At 34.8% G+C, this 20,992-nt stretch overlaps 1 protein-coding gene and 1 long non-coding RNA gene across 5 annotated transcripts in view; one reads left to right on the top strand and one right to left on the bottom strand.

The window, feature by feature from the left end:
- LOC144617228 (uncharacterized) overlaps positions 1-14,353 on the top strand; it is a 70,430-nt gene extending 56,077 nt beyond the window's left edge. For both annotated transcript variants that reach the window (XR_013557497.1, XR_013557498.1), the window contains exon 3: positions 14,170-14,353. This is a non-coding gene — a long non-coding RNA (uncharacterized LOC144617228). The remainder of the gene's footprint in view (positions 1-14,169) is intronic.
- The window catches only part of ZNF644 (zinc finger protein 644), a 104,457-nt gene that overhangs the window by 8,719 nt on the left and 74,746 nt on the right, over positions 1-20,992 (bottom strand). For 2 of the 3 annotated variants that reach the window (XM_078451691.2, XM_078451690.2), the window contains exons 2-3: positions 11,946-14,983; positions 11,158-11,763 (exon numbers count right to left, since the gene is read on the bottom strand). In XM_078451691.2, the coding sequence (XP_078307817.2) occupies positions 11,158-11,763; positions 11,946-14,952 (3,613 nt within the window). In that variant the 5' untranslated portion in view covers positions 14,953-14,983. Of the gene's footprint in view, positions 1-9,121; positions 9,245-11,157; positions 11,764-11,945; positions 14,984-20,992 lie in introns of all 3 variants that reach the window. The other variant, XM_078451689.2, reaches the window with a different exon arrangement.

Genomic DNA, 20,992 nt, shown 5'->3' with positions numbered 1-20,992 from the left:
TGAGTTTGCCCTACAAATTAAGAGTTATATTAAGGGCAGCAATAGCCAGGCATCTATGTTTGGCCCAGAGAATGAGTTCAAGCAAATGAAGATAGCCTTTATTTAAACTTGGGTCTACTTGGAAGAAAAAAAGTATATTCAACTTGTAGAAGTCTCTGCTATTTCAAAGTAGAGGGGATATTAGTAAAAGAATATTTTGAGTACTATGTCCCTAAAACATAAAGGGAAAAGCTATACCTAAGTATGATACTTTATCACAGATTTCTATAAATAGAGAAAGTGGAGGCATACAAGTTTTTCTAGCTTGTCAAAAGTTACACACTAACAATACTCTGGCTACGAGTAGCTTACTAGTCAGTTAGGAGTTAAAGATAGCAAATTTACTATTTCTCTGTGGCAACAGGTAAAGAAAAAAACATTTAAAATTCCTCCTTAACGTGGGTTGAACTTGCATGCTGTTTTACTAAAGCAAAATAGGCACTTACCAATACTGACCACTTTCCTAAGACTAAGACACACCTGAAATTGGAATAGACATTAAAATACATAACTAATCTGCTATAAATCACTTTTGTTTAGAATTATTTGAATATAATCACACTCCCTGACATCTGAAAGTCTCAGTATTTCCAAAATATCATTTCATATTTAGTAGGAGTAATTAACTGTTTCTGACTATAAAGTAAATTAGGTAAGGAATCTACCTTACTTTAATATTGCAGTTAAATTATTTTCAACATAATCATGTTCAACTTACACAGGGCGCACAATAATTATAATGGTAAATCTAAAGGTCACAAACACACAAACCCCAACAGATCTCTGATTCAGTTTTCACATGTTTACACATTCCAGCCAAAATCCAAACTAAAATCAAACATGGTGCTGACCAGGTTTCCTCTACTTTGAGTTAACTTCCAGCTAAGGCCACAATTAAACAGACGCTCTAAACACTGCAGAGCAAGAATTAACCTTATCCCTTACATCCCAGACACAACAAAGAAATAGTGAGCCCTATTTTTCCAGTTCTTAGACACATGAGGGACCAGCAGAGTCTCCACAAGTCATCCTCTCACCTTAACCTCCAAAAGAGAGAGTCTGTGTATTGTTTTACTATTTCTATAAAGCTACTTAATGCTGATTACCTACACTCAGCTCTGCCTAGAACATGCCCTGTTACTCTAAGGTCTAACTATATCTTAACCCAGATTATAAACAGCATTAAAAAATTCATGTTAGAATGGAAATCATAACGAACACAAAAGATTATAACAAAGGATATAAAGATATTAGACATGTTAAAAAATCCCAAAACATAACAGTCCAGGTTAGTTCAATTGTTAAAAAGATCCAAACAAGATATAAAAAGCAAAACTCAGAAAATTAGTAACAGCACCAATAGGAATGGTAGGGGACTCGTTAGGATTTTTATGAAAAACAAGTGGCTGGTCAAAAAAGAGTATCAATCAAAGAGAATCCCTAAAATTTATAACTAATGACATCAAAAGAGGGCATCATAAAATGTAAACATTTTGTGCCACAAGGGTACAACATTTTTCGGGGTTCCATTTTCCTAACCACAAACTTAACCGATTCAGTACGTGTGGTTATTTGCTTTATTACAGTGGATAGCTGGATGATTAGGTGTTGCTGGATAAGTAATGAAGCCTAACCTTTTAGGAAACCCCACCGCAGCAGATTCATTAACTGTTTTAGTACAACCATCCTCCTAGTAACAAGATTTAAAACCTAAGCCATTTCTGTCTCTGTCCTCTTCTTCTACTTCTAATTAATCTGCCAAGTTCTGCTTACTTTACTTCCATAGTATTATCTGTGCATCTATTATCTTTCCTTTACATTCCTATTGTCATTGTCCTGGTTCAAGACTCCTAAAATGACCTCACTTATAATTTCTCCACCTCCCCACCAAATCCTTTAACGTTTCTCAAATTCTTAAAAAAAAAAAAAAAAAGAAAGAAAAAAAAAAAAGAACAAAAACAAAAACAAAAAAATCCTCCCTTGTTCCTCACTACAAAGCTAATTCCATCACCATAAGATTGGCATTCCATGTCCTTTACCTGTTCACCTCTACTCCTGTTATCTCCTACTTCCTAAGTATTTGCAATAAACTTCCACACTGTCCCAAGCTGCTCCCTCCTATAGGTATGCTCCTTCCCTACCCCTAACCCCATTTCCATTTCAATTAGCTATCCTCAGGGTCCAAATCAAATGTGACTTCCTAAAACCTTGCTGAGTCTTGGTCTAGCCAAAAGTACCAATGGCACTTACGATTTGCCTTGTATTAAAGTTATATATTATGTGGTTCTACTCTAAGATGCAATTTATCTCTGCAGTACTTATCACAATGCATAAACCAGAGCATGAGCTAAAAGAACTGCTTGTTGAATTACTGAATCAATCAATTTTTCGTATTGTGGGCAAATGGCCAATCAATTTTTCGTATTGTGGGCAAATAGCCCATTTCTTGCTGGCATAATAAAACACTTAGTATCCATAAGGATGACACTTATGTACTCAAATGGTTAAATTATACTCAGTCTACAGTTTCACAAGGCAGAAATAAGAACAACATTTTAGAAACATAACCATCAAAATGGTTAGGGTAAAATCAAGTTTGATACTAGTCTTCAATTACCTGGAAAATTTACTCAACTTGAACAATTTATTACTGTGCTAATCCCAAATAATGATACATTACTGTGCACATAAATATGTACAGATATAGACTTTTAATGAAGGATGGTACTACAGAGATAAGTTATAACCAAGAAAACACAGAAACCCATCTGTCTGACCACATTATTTCCTTATTTAAAAAAATTCTTCAATGATTTCCTAAATTTTTTAGCAAGCATCCAAAAGTATCAACCTTACCTTTCTGACATTACCATCTTCCCAAACACCCGCAACTGAATCTTTCAGTACCTCTTGAACTCGAAATGTATCCCTTCGTGCCTAAACTACATTCTTTTCTCTACTGAGAACATTCCACTTTGTCTCTTCTTCCTAAAACTACCCATCCTTCAAGTTCAGGGTCTAGCTGAAACCTTATAAAGTTTTTCCACCATAATAGTATCTTTGTACCTATCCCACAGGATCCTAAGTATGTTTATGGAGCTGAAGCGCAGTCTTTACAGCCTCTAGCACGGTCCTGGTATGATAAAAGAACTAAAAATTTTGTTGAATGAATGAAAATCTTCTTTGACTACTAGGTTTTACTTTCACTTCAAACATAATGACAAGAAACATATGTGCATGAACTATTCTCATTTTTTCCTTTTTCCTTCTTTTTGAGGCTCTATTTAGTAACGAGACACATTATAATGACAGCAGGAAAAAAGGACCCAACTTAATTCCCAGCTCCCCTCAAAAGACGGTCTAGACTAAAATAAACACCTTTATCTCCTACAGCACTTAATACTTTATTTCCATTTACTTGTATACTATCTTGCATAGGTCTCTAACTTTGATAGTTTTGTATGTGTTGCAATAATGCTTTCCTAAGTTCTTTGATGACAGGGACATGTTTCATGCTTCCCAGGTATCTTCCAGATAGCCTACTCTGGAGTAATTATCAAGGTATTTGCTTTAACTAGAAGCTAGTTTGCTCCTTTGAAGTTTAATCATAATAAGAAGATAAAAATGTTCTCTTTGTACTCTTTCAGGCTGAATGAATCACTATAAAAGCGTGCAATTTCCTCAAGATGCAACATTACAAAAATGTTTTAAAAGACACTGCAGAGACACTCATGAAAAGACAAGTAATTTAATGCATCTTAAGAAGCTTTCACAATACTATTTTTTTCTTTCCACCGCAGGAGAAAAGTGTTCCTATAGCACATTCCACAATATAAGAATTACTTTTCTGGTGGCTTATACACCCGCTCAGCACCTGGCACTGTGTTACACATTCATTAGCACTTGTTGTTGCAGGCCTCTGTGGCCAATTAGATCATTAAAGCTGAAAACAGGCAAAAGATCCTATTAAGTAACATGCAATCTACTATTCTATTTAAAAGTGGGTGGTATGAAAAATAAAACACTGACTTTACTAAAAAAAGAATGTAGACATATTGCACTGGTAGTATTGACTGAAAGACTCTGGTGCCAAGTTTTTAAGTTTTCTTTTTCTCACTGGAAAAGTTATGCATTAATTATGATGGTGGTGAGTCTGTTGGTGTAGAATAGTAATAATCCTGCTTTACTTCTAAAATGCTGTCACGGAAGTGTTCTGAAGATAATGAAATGAAACCCCTTCCCCAAATATATTTGCATATAAAAATGTTTTTCTTGCATTACTTTTTATTTTTTATTTATTTTTTTTTTAATTTTTTTTTTAACGTTTTTATTTATTTTTGAGACAGAGAGAGACACAGCATGAACGGGGGAGGGGCAGAGAGAGAGGGAAACACAGAATCGGAAGCAGGCTCCAGGCTCTGGGCCATCAGCCCAGAGCCTGATGCGGGGCTCGAACTCACGGACCGTAAGATCGTGACCTGAGCCGAAGTCGGACGCTTAACCGACTGAGCCACCCAGGCGCCCCTGCATTACTTTTTTAAATAACTAGGAATCTCTAATTTACTTTAAATAGTACAGGTCAGCATTTTATTTAAAAAACATGATCTACCGATAAACACCTGAATACAATGAGTAAAATAATTTTACATGCTGCCACAGAAGTAGTATTATGATTTCTAACATGTTACTATTGTTGATTCTGGTCAATACCAGTCCCTAAGCAAAAGAGTCACTTGAGGGGAGTGTTTCCAATCTGTGGGTAGTAACTTCTTGGTAAGTAGTAAATCAATTTACTGGGTCATGACCAGCATTATTTTTAATGAAAAAGAATAAAATAGAAATTATTAGAGTACATCACAATCACTTCAGGTGAGGAATGAGTGACCAAGTGAGTATGTGTATTAATGTGCATTTGTATTACAGGGTCAAGATGTAAAATGGAATTCCAATAAAAATGCTGAACACCACTGTTATTCTCTCTGCTTTTTAAGAGATAACATGGCTCTGCACCACTGTGCACCATTGTGCAAACATGCTTTCCTCTTAACTGATATATTTCCTTTCACAACAACCTACTCGGACTTTAATTGTTTCCCCTTTCTTCACCTGTTGGAATTCACTTGCTTTGACCTCAAAATATTTTTCTTTTTTGGTTCCTAACTGCAGATTAAGTTGATAGAATATATTCTGCCTTAAATAATTTTAAATATTTTAGAAATTTTAATAACCAAGGTACCATGTAACTTATCGTCCAATCCAGGACACCTCTGAAAGAGGCACTTTTCTATTACTCGGCCACTACAAAAGGGCTAACCCAGTCAGTACAGTTGCTCTATTAATAACTTAGTGATACTGTGTTTTTAATACTGCCAGTATAAAAAGGGCATCACTTAATTTAAATATTAAACACAAAAAAGTCAATAGTAAAATTAGAAGTCCAAAAGCATTTAATACGAACTACACGAAATTTCTGATTTTTAATGAAAATTATGCAATGTTCTTATTATTAGACTATATAAAGAATTACCCAGGAAAAAGTCTGTATGACCACGTAAAAAGTTAACCTAAAGAGAATAAAGCTTGAAAAAGAAGTCTACCAATAGTGCAGTCTATGTTAACTGTAATAAATTCTTAATGGGTATGCCTTAAAAAATAATAAGTATGCCTTGAATTTACAATACAGAATATAAAGTAAACCCTTTGGCACTAGCCTCTTTAGACAAAAATTCATTTTAAAAAAGGTAAAAAAAAAAAGTTTCATAAATGAGCATCTACCATGGAAGGCACATGGAAATTATTAAACAATTACTGGAACCTGCCCAATGGATGACAAACTGGGTCAGTTCTGGGCAAAATTTTAATCTGTGAAGTTTATTCTTTTTTGTCAACTGAACTCTGTCCCAGGTATGGCTACCCTTCTATGTCTTTAATTCCAAGCTTTCCTACTTTATTATTCATCATTTCCTTTTACTAAAGTTAGGAAGCATGTTGTATTTTAATTTATGTTTGTGACCAAATACATTAGTTTTGGTGTTACACAGTTCTGGCATATTAAGCATTTTCTAACTCTTAGGGCTTAGATTTCTTACATTTCCTGATTCCCAGTTCTGTCTGCTTCATTTTTATTTTGTCATCTCCCCTTTCTCAGCTTTCTGCTAGAGGAAGTGTCCACAGATGATAACCTTTAGGGGATATACCTAAATACAGAAATATATAGAAAACTTTTTATCTGTGGATGAAATAAGTGCATGTTTCTGGGATGGGGTCCACAGCTTTCATAAGACAGCTATTTGGGGAAGTAGAGAAGCATTCTTTTGGGTCTATTCAGGGTAGCTAGAATATTTCTCTCCCTCCAAAGACCACTAGTTCCCACAGAAGAGGCCAGGAGCCGGTGTCTTCTAAGGAAGCTTTGGGGTTTATTTGGGGTTTATCATAACCAAGCCGGCCTTTAGCATACTGTAGGGATACCTAAGCTTTTTCTTCAAGAGTAGGTCACATAAATAAAATCCACATGAATGAAGACTACTTGAATTAAGAACATGGGTCCCAGACATTCTTATGGAGGCTTTAGTCCTACCTATTTTCCTTTTACATTGCTTCAGTCTTGTGATATACTTAGATTAAGGTAAAGATTTTTTCAAATGATTCTGTACTTTTTTCATCAAAACAACATTTACCTATTTTTGAGAAATAATGCTTGTTACTCATATGAACTGATGAATCTCTTACAATAACCTGGTGGAACCCTCCGGAAACTACAGGTTGGGACCACTGACTTACACCACTGCAACTGATACAGAGGAAGAAAACAGGCATGTGGACTTTATAAATATAATACAGAATGTTTCATTTGGAAAACAAAAAATAAGAAAGCTTATTAAAAAAAACTTTGCAGTTGGCATGAGCAAGCAGCAAAGACATCTTCTGTGTAGCTCTACTGGTCAAGAAGCTTTCAAAAATGAGGGGGGATGTTTCAGAATTTCTAAGAAAAGGTGCATGAGTTTTTTATTTTTGTTAAAAGTGGTTATGTGCTGTGGAAAATACCACCCTAAGACTTTCTTCAGCTTTTAATTTCCCTTCTCTTTGCCTTAGGACTGCCAAACACACACCTTTTATTTTCTAACTCTTCTGACATTTTGGTTAGTATTTAATGATATTTAAAAAGTAATGTTCTCTTTTTTTCTTGATGACCAAAGAAATCTATCCCCATTCATCCTATATTAACTTTTTCTTTAATAATGAAATTGTTTAGACAATAAAGTGTTCATTAGAATGCACCCCTGGTCAGTGGAGGGCTACAATCAGTTATTTATAAAGAATTAATACTATGTTTTAAAAGATTTTCAGACGGAATAAAAGCATTTTTTAACGGTCTACAAAACCTGTACTGGAGAGATGCGCCTCACTGAATATTTGCAATTATCTGTCTGAATTGTCAGACTGAAATATTTTTTAAAGTCCTCGAAAATCTAATCCAGGCCTGTTTCTTGGGTCCTTGCTCTTTGTAAGACTCATTTATTCAGTCTTCACCAGAATGCTCCCCACTTTAAACCTAACCTCTTTTAGGATTTTCAACTGCTTTTGTTCTGTATGTGGCAGACCATCGTGATTAAAAACAAAAGTCTAGGATAAGAAATCCTTGATTTTTCCACTCTGCTATTAATAACTACATAAATCTGGGTAACTTAACCTTAAGTCTTGACTTGTCTAAGACCTAGTGTTCTGTAAAACTGAGAGAATTATTGCACCTACAACTCATATGGCGGTGTGAAGGTTAAATGTTACGCAATTCGGCTGCACAGCACAGAGCCTGACACATAGTAAGTGTACAGTGAAAGTCAGTGACTGTGGTAGCAATAACTGTGAAGTTCTGTTTCTACAGTCTTTTATTTTCACTGCCTCCCTGCCTCTAATGTCTGCAATCCCCTTTCAAGCCTGATGAAGGTAGGAGTAATATTATAAAACCTAAAACCTCACAGTAGGAGGTTACTAATCCAGTAAAGTAAAACTCACTCTATTCTTTTAATGCAGTCAACAGTCATCCCTGGTCATTTGTATATCAAGTCAAAGGATAAAGCAAAGAAGCAGAAGAAAGACATTAGTATGAATACAAGTGTTTCTTTGGTAGCAAGAACATATTGGATGTAAGCCAAGGGAAGACATGAGGAAGAACAAAAAAGTTGGGAAAACAGCAACTAGAAGGAAGCAGAAGGCAGTGATCTAAAAGAGCAAGAGAAAAAGACTGGAAGGAGAGTTTTAGGCAAAAGGATTTATGTAGATATATTTAGAAAAGAGTGTATTTTAAGACATGAGAGAAATGGGATTTGCTAAAGCAGGGTAGCTTGAAAGGCTACAAATGAAAAGAGCAAGGCTTTTTGTAGGGTAAGAAGCAGTATTACATATGAGTAAGCTAATACAATTTTTCACAGGCTGGCAATATGAAGAGTATCTGCAAGGCTGGGCTAACCAACCAAAAATAACACAGAAATGTGCATGTTGAGATTTATGTGTTGGCTGTATTTATTAATCCTAAACATAGTTTAGGAGTATTAAAAGAAAAATCTATTCAGTTGTCAACATGGGCCATTTTTAAGGCTTATCCCTTTAAAGATGTCATCTACAGACTAATGAAAACTCCTTAGTTTTGCTTAGTTTTAAGGTACATATTTGAAATTTCACAATAATTTTCTTTCCTAATAAAGCATTTTGTTAGGCTAGAACTACAATCCTTTTTACTAAAGAGAGGTTGCCTTACTGGAATCTACTCACAAAAATAAATTTAAAAATCAAAAAATAGTGTAATTTAAAAATCAATGGGAATTAGACAGACTCAAAAGTCCCACACTTCTATTGGGTTATTTATTTATTTTTCCCAAATCAAGTCAATAGAAGCCAAATGAAAAAGAAGAACTTGCTTAAAATGATATCTAACAGTTTACAAGTTGCTGAAATTTAATGTATATTCAGACTCAACTGTGCTTACCAAAGAAAGCTATAAATATCATCTGAATTAGCACCAGTCTGGTGGGAAAAAAAGTGTACTGAATCAAGCAGACTTGCTGTGTTATCTGTTCAAACATACCTGTACCAGTCAAAAGTCCAGCACTCTTCTTTCGTGCATAAGCGCGTAAGTGGTTGGACAGGCTAACAGCACTTGTAAACGTCGTATTGCAATGCACACATGTTCTAAGCTTCACAGGCATACCTATCATTCAAAAGAAAACTATAATCCAGTTCTCACTTCAAAAAGTGAAATTTTCTTAGCTAAAAGCGTGAAGAAAAGTACCACAATAAAGATGGTTTAAAAAACGTTCATTGAATTAGCTTAACTTAAAATAAGGAGCGGGGGGCAGGGGGGGGGGGTGTTAAGTTAAATGTTATTAGTTTGTAGTTAGTATTTAGAGCCAACCCATGCTCTTTGGAAAGGTGGAAGAGGAGTGCCTTGAACCTCTAAGCTCCTCTGGATTTAACACCTATTATCACTTTCTTGCAGATTTCTGTGTTACGCAGATCATTTCCTAAACCTAAAATACAATCCTGTGATTTGAAGAGCACTGTTCAGTTGAGAAGTTTCAAAGCTTGCAACTTACCAATACAAAGAATTAAAAAGTCTAGTTGACAAAGTGGTAATTAAAGTGTTTTACCCACAAAACCGTAAAAGGCTCAATACTAAATTAGGCTTTCTGATGAAGGCTGGGAGAAAAGGTGGTAAAACACACCACTGAGCAGCTGTTAGACACAACATTTTATTCAGGGCATTTTATGTTCATTACTCTGAATGCGCAATCAATAATGAAAGTTAATGATTTGAAGTTTTTTGCTAAAATCTTTGTGCTAAATAAATGATCAACAAGCTAACATCTTAATCATCACAGGAAAGAAAACATGTTGAAAACAATAAGAAACTCCTAACTTCTAAGACAATTCTCACTCCCCCAACTCGTTTCAGTTGGTTTCTTCAACACGAGCTATGATAGCCACAAATACGGTTTCCATCTCTCAAGTGTACTACACCTCAGTCAACACAGCTGACACACCTTTCTTACATTTTCTTCTTCTGAAAAATGTTCAAAATTTGACTTTGAAAGACTCTCTTCGTACAAAAGAACCGTATTAACCAGAAATTCATACAGGACAATTTTTTAGACCACTTACAACACAAGGTAATCTTTCCTTAAATCAAAACTGCAAACAAATATCTGGGCTGTCCCAAGTAAACAAATCAACATTATAGTAATTGTATTCATTATTAACCCACTGACCAGTTACTTTTACCTCAGACACGTTCAACTCAGGGCTGGACCACAAAGTTAATCAATCATCGACATTCTTAACCTCCAAAAGAAACCGACAAAGACACTTAAAATTTTTCTAATCTAAAAGTATAAACCAGACTTAGCAATAACAAATATAGTTAGGCTATTTCATCTGCTACATCATTTGCCAATACAAACTGTTCTTTTGAAAAGGAAAAACTATTGGTGCACAAGCACTAACCTCAACATCTGTTCTGTTCCATTAGACCACCGCTGCAAAACCCCAAACAAATATTTTATACTCACAACAGTTCTCCAAAACCGAACTATCCCACAATACAACGAGGAACTGGAGAAGGAGAAGTTTCTTTGGGTTAATCACAACACACAACAGACACCAATCCATTCAGTTTAAAGAGCCTATTTTTGTTTGTTTGTTTGACCTAAGCAGAAGGAAAACCAATAGCTAAATCTTGAGACCATTATCATCTTGGAGCACTGGCAAATAGAGAACAGGTTTGCCATTCCAGTAATGCTATGCTTCTGAACAACGTCAACCTCCCATCCATAGGACCATTCCCCAGCCATAGCAGATTTTATTTTTACAGATCAGCTTTTTGGGTTTTTTTTTGTTTTTTGTTCTCACCTTACATTCTGACCAAGAAATGAGGCACAGAGAATTCAGTGCTGATGAGCATCAACTGATGATTTATATAGAAATGACAGTATAACCAATCTCTGCTCTGCAAAAAAAGCAGCTTAAGTAAAAACATTCTAAGAAGTATTTCCTACAAATATTCCATAAAAGTAAGCATAATTAAACTGTTTAAATTATACACAATAGTCATAAACATCCTCTTACCTGAGTGCATAGTCAAGTCCATTCTTTGTGGCTGATACATCAACGGGCTGTCTTCACTTAATGGAAGAACACACTTCTGAACAAATCTCTTTCTTGCAGTTTGATTATGAATTTTTTGAGGAGAAATAGCAGAATTCCTTTCTTCTCCCATCCTTTTATTTTTAAGCAGTTCTATCAGTGTAAGAGACTGATTCTTTTTTCCACTGGGCAGTTCTGGTTTTGTTTCATCATATTCATTTAAGAAACTCAGCCCTTCCTCTTCTGACGCAGACACTGATAAAGCTTCAGTCTTTAGGCCATTACGGTATGCTTCAAGAGGTATAACATTTTGAGATAGAAAGTCATCACTTGATGCAAGTTTTTGAGCTACAAATGGTCTGGGAATAATACGACGACTGTTCAATGCTTTTAAGATTTTTTCATATTTTTCTTCATTTTGCATCATTTCATTCAAAACACAGATTGGAGATTTATGAGCATCCCATTTGGTCTTTCCAAGTCTTTTCAGATGGCCTCTAACATGATTCGATAATCCAATTTTAGTATCAAACCAACCACCACAGAGCTGACAAGTGTGTTCAGAAGTGGTTTCAGACTTCTCTATAGCTAAAAAAAAATTTTTTAAGAGTAACATCAGAATTTTTTGTAAAGTGATCATCTTAAAGCCAATTAACTCTGAAAAATAAAATTTTTTCTTTATTCTAATAAAGACCAAATTTGAACAAAACCTTCAAATTCTTTCAATCTGAATAGACATAGTAACCCAAATTATCCACGTGGAAACTTACCTTTTCTAACTCGCTTAACAGGTGTCCCTGTGCCAGTTCTTTTGAAATGTTGCATTTTGTCGCTTGTGGCTATTTGTTCCGGTGATACAACATGACGGGCTTCATAGCTTAATCCAGCTCTGTGAAGATGTCCTCGAACATGATTTGATAACCCAACACCTGTTTCAAATGTTGCTGGGCAGTAAGGACATGATTTCTTCTCAAGAGACAGATCAGTCCAGTGAAAAACAGAACTATGCTTTGACAATGAAGTTTCTGCGTTTTCTAAATGCTGAGGATCATGTATCTCATGCAAAAAGTTATTAGTTCCAGCATCTTCATAGTATTCAAAATAAAAGCCATCATTTTGGTCATAACTAAGGGTAGCATTTTCTCCAGGCTCTTGACCTTCTACCTTGCTTTTAAAAAGTGGGAATAAGTTTACATGTTCTTGATTAATATCATTATAGGTTTCATCTTCTATGGCCTGTGTAGTGTAGTCACCTAGCTCAACATTATCCCAGGAACTTTCATCTTCTGTTTCATAGCTATCTTTCTTTTCAGCAGAATTAAGTTTTTGCAAAACAACAACAGTCATTTTATGCAAGAAATCTGGATAGCTATCCAAGTCTTCTCCTCCAACAGAACTTTCCTTCTTGGATTCCTTAACTACTCTCTTTACAGCTACACGCCTGTGTTCTCTGAAGCTTTCTGGCCTTTTCGTGTCAGAGTTTTGAGGGTCTGAAATAAAACTATTGTTGTGAGAATTACTTGATGATGAGAACAGATGTAAAGAGTTTAGTGAACTGGCTTCTTCTTTTTTGAAATGTAGAGGATATGATTCACCTGATTTTTTGATCATTCTGTAGTTTTCATATTTGTGTCTATATAAATAGTTGCTATTCGCCTTGGCATTAGATTTTTCTTTTGCTGCTTGATGGAAATACTTAGGTTTTTGGTCAGTGCTGCTTTTAATCATAACAGTCTTGTGAGAATTGTTTTGATTGCACACATTTACACCTGACTGGGCAATGCTTTTTCGAGCTTTTTGTACTCTGTGTGGACGCTTATGGAATTTGGAAAAATTACTTGATTGTGAGGATGATCCAAATGTTCGCTTTACATCTTGTTTTAAAGCAGAGTTCTTTGGAAATGTGGTTGACTGTTGTTTAATTAATGGTTTAGTGCTATCAATATCTATAGGTTCTTCAAGAATGTCACTTTTTCTTTTATCAAGTCCAAGTGGACTACCATATGAATCAACACATGATGATGAATGCAAGTACTCCATGTGTTTTTTTAAAATACTTCTGGCTGAAGTCGTAAAAGGACACATCTTACATATGTAGGTAGCTGATTTTTTGGATGATCCTATAACAGAGTCTTTCATGAAAGTCTTTTTTTGCGTTTTTCTCTGGGCTATATCAGAACTGACAATAGGGCATTTTACCACCGCTCCATGGGCAATGCCTCGATGGCATTCTAATTCATTTTCTGTCACTGCCATGAAGTTACACTCTTCACAGCAGTAGTACCTTTTATCTTTTTCATGGGTTTTAGCATGCTGCACAAATGTTTTAGGGCAATTGGTACCAAACACACACTGAGGGCACTGTAATCGTGCACTTCTTCCTTCATCCTGAAGTTCTTTCAATTCGCGAATTTCCTCCATCAGCTTCTGTCTTCTTTCTTGGTGAATAATCATATGCTTTAGAAGTGAGTTACGATCTCGAAATGTCCGTCCACATTCTCTACAAGCATATGGCCTTGGGACGTTAAGATGACGAAAGTGGCTATTCCCATCTAAATGATACATCATATGCCTGTGGAGGTGCTTCTTCTCCCTAAAATTCACATTGCACTTTGTACAGGGGTAAAATGATGGCTCTTCGGTGCTGAAAGTAGCAGGTGACTCGGAATCACTTTCTTCACATTTCTTTTTTAAGGTATTAGAAAGAAAAGTGCTAGTATGAACGGGTGAACTGTCTTCGCCACACTTATCTGGGTTATAAATTAGATGCTGAAAAGCATCCACAGATTCCAAGTCTTCATCAGTTGATTCAGGCTTCACTTTTGATAATGCATATTTCTGTGAGTCTATTGCTTGTAGTTCTTCATTCTGTTCTAGAAAGTCTACTTCTAGCATTTTTGACTTATTGGGTACACAATTTGAATCACTAAAGCAATCTTCAGTGTAACGAGTTATCTTGCTTACATCCATTTTCCGCTTTCTCTTTTTTTCTAGACCTACTTTGGAGTGAACTGGAGCTTTATCCGCTGTGTCTTCATTAGTCATAAGAAACTGAATGAACTCTTTTTGGGGATCCCAGTTTGTCTCATTTTCTGACCTAAATTCATCTGTACCTGAGGAGATTCCTGTTAATGTATCGACACAATCATCTTTTACCAATAAATCATCACTATCCTCACCCACCTCTACTTGGTTTATTAAAGTGCTATCTGACTTTATACTACTCCCTACTGAATTCTGAATGTCACAACCAACGGAAGCAGAGGTAGGTAGTTTTTTAATGGAATGGGTTGGATTCTTAGCATGTGCTACATCTGATAACAAAAATAAAACTTGGTGTTGATTTACTTTCTGTGGTGTAGATAGCTGAAGATCAGGTGCCACCTTCAAAGCTGAACAAGATTCTGTTGTTGGCTGATCCACAGGTTGTCCAGTGGTTAATGAAACACTGCCTTTATTCATACTGGAAGTCTTAGCTAAGGAGGAGTGTGAAACTGGTCCATTAACAGCAGCTCCTTTAGGCAAGATAAAGTTTTCACTAGAAACAGTAGGAGCACCAGCATGTATAAATAGAGTAGACTGGCCTCCACTTAAGGCTTTTTCAGATTTGTCCTTTGACAGTTCTTCAGGCAGAGTGAGTGTATTATTTTTCTGAAATGATGTCTGACAATCTTTTGGTTTATGAACTCCACTCTCTTTGTCTGAGACAAAACTGTTGTTATCTAGGAGTTCTTCTTTAGCACCAGTAATATCGGTGTTTATCTTCAAATCATCCATATTGTTGGCAAGCCCATTTAACACATTTAGTCTAGAAAATGGAAGAAAAAAAATTTAGATTTGCATGAAAAAAAATTCTAGTAGAATGTATGGAGAGTTCAAAGTACACATTTTTATTAGCATAATTCCATTCTTTTTATGTGGAGGTCCTAATAATTTTCCAAGAATGAAGAAAAACTTTAAAAAAGGTTAGGTTATTTTTTTTCTTTGTGCTAAGCAACAAAAACCAATATTGAATATATACAAAACATCTAGAGAACAGCAATATTAGAAATGGGCACATTATACTGGAACTACCTGTCTCCCTGGAAGAATGTAAACTCTTTGAGGGCAGGGACTATACCTAGTCACCTTCATATCTTTAGAACCTAGCACAGTGCTTGGCAAAGGTGCTCAGGCAGTATTTGGTGAATAAAGGACTAACATGTTGAGTGAATAAAAACATAGCTGTAAAATCAAAGCAAAAGTGTGTAAGAGGAGACAATTTTCTTCCCATGAAACTTAGATACCCCATTCAACTAATGCAAATTCCATCATGGTTCTGACTTCTTGACTCAGCAATTATAGCAAGGCCTTCAAAATATCCAATAATCGTCAAGTACAATTTAAAGAATCTGAAATTTGGCAACCCTAGGTATGAACTATCTGAAGTACTGGCATAAAATTCCATTATTTCTTTTCCTTTTGCACATGGTAGTAAGTACAGTTTATTCATTCTCCAAATATTTATTGAGCCCTTACCATTTGCCAGGAACTGCTCTATTATTCGGAAAACCGCAAACAAGACATGCTAGGTTTCTGCTCTCTTCTTCTCCTTCATAGTACTTAAATTTGTACTTGTATATTACTTGAATAACAAGTAATAATACTATTTTAAGACAGCATGAATTTAATCTGATATTTAGAAATTAAAACATTTTCAATACAGTTCATTATTTCTAATCTCTTATGGTACCAACTACATGTGCTGTAAAACATTAAGTCTAGTTAAAGAATAAAAGAATTATTTCTAATTACTTTCGTATTTCACAACTGAGAACAAGCGCTTATAACGAGCTTATTCTTTCCACAAGATGTGTTCTTTAATACAACAAATATTATAAATAATACTGCAAATATCTTTTCTTTGGCATTATTATGTATACCAACAATTTTTCTGCCCCTCATAGGTCCCAGAATTCTGTTCTGAGATTGGCAGACATCCACAGCAATAAAAATAGACTTCCAATAAGATCATATTCAATGCTATCACCCCAAAATGGTGCTAATGCAGCACCCAGCAGGAGTCTCTACATCACATACACAGAAGTTAAAAATGGGCAGCACATAAACATGTGTTAGGGAAGAGTGTGTAAATGTCAATGAAAAGAAAAGCAAATCTTGATGCTATACTATTACCCATTCCTGACATTTCTCATTAAACTACATAAAAAGGTAAAATGTCCAAATAGGAACAGTCTCATAAATCTGAAATGGACAACAGAATTTTTAAAAAAGTAGCCTGAAAGACACTTAGTGTTCCTACTTATTATAATCACAGGGGTAGACAAATATATGCTCAGTCAATCTGAAAGCCTGTATTAGCTTTTCTCAACAGGAAGCAATGTTGCTAACGAAGTGGTAAATTCAGTGTTAATGAGTGGCTTCACTGTTACCACCTCAGAGGTACAACCTTCTATGTTCCATGTTCCACCCATCTGTTCTGGTGTTAGAGGTTCAGAGATGGAACAGACGCTTCCCATTTAAAGCAACTTCATTGGTACCCCCTGAACAGCAGGGTGACAAACTATGAGAATATCATGTCTGCTTGGAGACTGCATTCTCATTACCAGAATGGCCTTAATATGAGCCTTCCATAAGTTCACATTCTAAAGATACCAAACTGTTTTGCCACAAAAACACAGGAAGAATATATGTATGTGATATATCCTCTATCTCTAAACACATCTAGCAGAAGGAAAAAAACAAAAGATCAGATTAGATATTGTTAAAATATAAAATGAAGTCTTTAACAAAGTTTTCCTTCACACCTAAAGAAATATGCCTAACTTGTCCCCAAATTAATGATCTCTCTACTCAAAAACAGAGGTTGTTCATTTTTCAGAAAATTTCTTTTTAGCACATTGATATTAAAAAATCTACTCCATCAGTTTAAAAATACGCTATAAGAAACTGTTTCAGTAAGCTAGTATTTTAGCAATAATAAAAAAATTTTCCTGGTTTAATTTTAGAATATATCTTAACCAAAACATGTTCCAAGTACATTTTTTCTTAACAGTATTCTAAAATCATAGCTGTTGCATTGAGATATAATGCAGAACACTGAATCATCAAAATCTGTTACAGTGAATAATGGATCTAGAATTTTGACACCAAAATTTATTTCCCTACATTCACGGATGGTTATGTGGCATCTAGGCAAGAAAGCATTTGACCAATAACCTAATTTCACACTGTTTCAAAGTTCTTCCAACTATCTTTATATAGTCAAATATATGTAACAGAGCCATCAACACCAGTTTATGTTAATGTAACTAAGTAGGGGACACATTTGAAGGTAGACATCATTCATTAAGTTCAAAAAAGGGAAGCTAATAAATTAAAATAATCAAACTAATGTTATATTGTTTGGACTCCTCAAATTTCAGTGAATTTGCTATTATCAAATAGGATATTTTAATAAAATGCTTAGACTCTATTAGTATGTCCTCCTCCATGTCATCATATAACCACAGAATTTTTCTTTTAAATGACTTTTAAAATGTTCTTGAAAAAAATTCACACGCTTATAAAAAGCTGCAAATGGAACTTTAAATCTACATAAAACATATTTCGGTTTCTAGAAAATCATAATGAGTTCTACAGCTATAACTGCCTGTAGTTATACACTGTGAGCATTAAAAAAAAAAAAAACAGTACAAAGGTCAGATCTGTCTTCAAGATGACAGATCATCACTTTTATGCCTCAAGCTAGACTTATTGTCTTAGAAATTTCAAACATCAGTATTTTTGCAAACTATCAGCACTTGCTATAACACCCTCACTACACTACATCTTGAGGTTACTACAGAAGAAATGAGGTGATAATTGCATATTAACATAATTATTCTGTAATCCCTCTAAGCAAGCTTCCTAGGTCACTCAGTAATTCAGATTAGATACAACCTTCCTGTCATCAAATCTATGCTGTCCACTTTCTGTTCATGAATAATTTTTGATAAAATTAGCTTAATTTCATTCTTTTATGTACATTATTAATCGTATTTATTGCAAATAGGTTAATACTTTGTGGGTACTTATTACATAATACCAACCTTTGTCATGTAGTATAATTTCATACAAAGATATAATACAATTTGCCCTCATTCTACATTAGCTCATTAATAGCTATATTACACAGCTATAAATAAATTATAATGTTGCCCACTAGCTGAGTTATAGTTAAGATCTGTCAGATTTTCACAAACCCCATGTTCATTTAAATTATCCTTGAGAATACATGACAACTTCAGTTAGTCATATAGGAGATTGGGTCAAGAAGAAAAAAACATTCACAACTGTCATTCTAATTGCAAAAACAAATCTTAATTAACTGAAATACTACATCTACAATTACTGTGATAGTTAAGTCTATATATACCGTACACAATGTTCAAACATATATATATATATACCCAAGCCTCACCTAGTATACAATGCAAGTGAAGACAGAGTATACTGTATAACCATACCACCCCAGTAGTATCCTACTCTGGATGTCACTGAGAGGAAACACTAAAAAAATACAGAAATTCATAAGGGTATCCAGCACACCATGTAATGAAATAAAGAGAAAATTTGGTATGCTTAGTCTAATAATTAGTCAATACAATTAATAGTCTTCTAATGTTTGAAGGCATGCCATATAAAAGAAGGTATGTTTGAATTATAAAGATATGGATTTCAACTCAAGATTAAGAAAAAACTAAAAACAGGAACCACTCAACAATGCAAAGGGTTGTCTCACACAACAGTGAACTGAATGGCTCAGCAGGTTGGACTATTGTCAAGAACACAGTAGAAGGAACTATGGCACTGGAGATTGGATAAGATGTTTTCTAACATCCTCTCTGACATCTACTCTATATGTTAAATGCTTGGTTATTATATTATTAACATTTAATGTTATTTGAAATAATGAGCTAAAAATGGGAGTGAAAATTATACTACTGGGACTTTAATTTAAAAAAGATACTCTAAATCAAAAATTACTTCAAATAATCCTTTGGTTGGGGCTCCTGGGTGGCTCAGTTGGTTAAGCATCTGACTTTGGCTCAGGTCATGTTCTCACAGCTCCTGAGTCTGAGCCCCTCGTCAGGCTCTGTGCTGACAACTCCAGAGCCTGGAGCCTATTTTGGATTCTGCCTCCCTCTCTCTCTACTCTTCCCTTGGTGCACTCTTGATCCCTCTCAAACACAAACAAACATTTAAAAAAATTAAAAAAGAAAAGAAATAATCCTTTAGTTAACTTGTAATATGTTGATAAGCTGATTCCTGAACAATGAAAATATGGCACTAAATGACTAACACACAGGCCAAAGAGCTATCTGCATCATGAAAACTACATACAAAGGTTTTTTGTATGGGTAATATCCCCCTCAAAAATTTTCAATGAGTTCAAACCAACAGAAAATGCATAAATAATGAGCAGAAAAATAAAACAAGAATAAAATACATTCGGCACATAATGCTTTCTTCCAGCAGCATGTGGCCCTGTCATTACTGTCATTACAAACCAAGATCTATATGTGATTTTACCACCTACCATAAAATTATATTGAACTTGTCCAGTAGTTTTATTCCTGATGCCATATATGATCCTCATTATTTAATAGGAAGATGTTACAAATAGTAAGATCATAAACACCTAATAACACAAAGTGATTCTTACTGCCGGATATACTAAATAGTAAACATAATCTAACCTACCTCAAGAGGCAGGTAACTACAAGAAGGACAAAAGGTGGTGGGGAAGTTATAAAGGCCTAACTTTAACAACATGGCAAAATTATAAAATAATGAAAACCAACAGCAGAAAAACAAATGGATATTCACTAATCAAAGGCTAATTTCCTAATGAAGAGTTTGTAACAGAAGAGGCAACGCAATAAATTACAGTTGCAACCAAACGAGAATGCTAAATCCTACTCAGCTACGGAATGACTGCTTGTTGCATTGTTTACATGTTCATATAGTGAGAACAAGGTAAGAGTGACCATCACAGCTTTGAAAGGATATATGATGTGCATATGCACATAGCTCCAACAAGAACAATTCACGTTTTTTTTTAAAAAAAATTAAAATGAGTGATAACCTCTTTATATATTTTTTCAAACAGACCAAATTTTTTACCACAATTGAATAATTAACATGAACATAAATGTGTCAGCTCCACACTCCAAAGGTAGTGTGTCAACTCTGCTCTCAACCAATTAACTGCCATTAATCGTTATTTTACTTTGGCTTTTCTAGTGTTCTTCAGTCTATGATGAATTTACCCTTTGTGCTTAGTTTTGAGTTATTTTATAAACATTAACCCATCGTGCCCAATAAATGCAAAAGAAGTGCAAGTGTTAAAAGTCCTAGGAAGACAAAACACAATTGTATTAGAAGTGAAGATAGATAATAAAACACCTAAAGTGGTAATATAAATATTATATGTGCATATGGAATGAACTGGTTGAGAGCTGAAATAATTCTGAAGAGCAAAGAAATTTTGCCATTAAGAAATTACTGTGCTTACACATTTAACAATAATCAGCAAGAGATAAAAAGAAATGTGACAAAGGAAGTTTTTAAGTACAAAATCAGCATCAATGTCTACTTGCCTAATGGTTTTCAGAAAAGGCTAGGAATTTGTTCAAGCACTTAAAAGATAAGAATGTTCAAAGTGCTGTGGATAAAACTTCTGCCCCAAACACATGACGATTCCACAGGACCAAGGTCCAGTAGAATACGCACATCAAAGTAAGTGACAGGACAGCAAATGCAAACAACTGGG

The sequence above is a fragment of the Panthera onca genome, chromosome C1, assembly GCF_046562875.1.
Source record: "Panthera onca isolate mPanOnc1 chromosome C1, mPanOnc1 haplotype 2, whole genome shotgun sequence".
Classification (NCBI taxonomy): domain Eukaryota; kingdom Metazoa; phylum Chordata; class Mammalia; order Carnivora; family Felidae; genus Panthera; species Panthera onca.
This window is presented reverse-complemented; position numbering and strand designations above follow the sequence as displayed.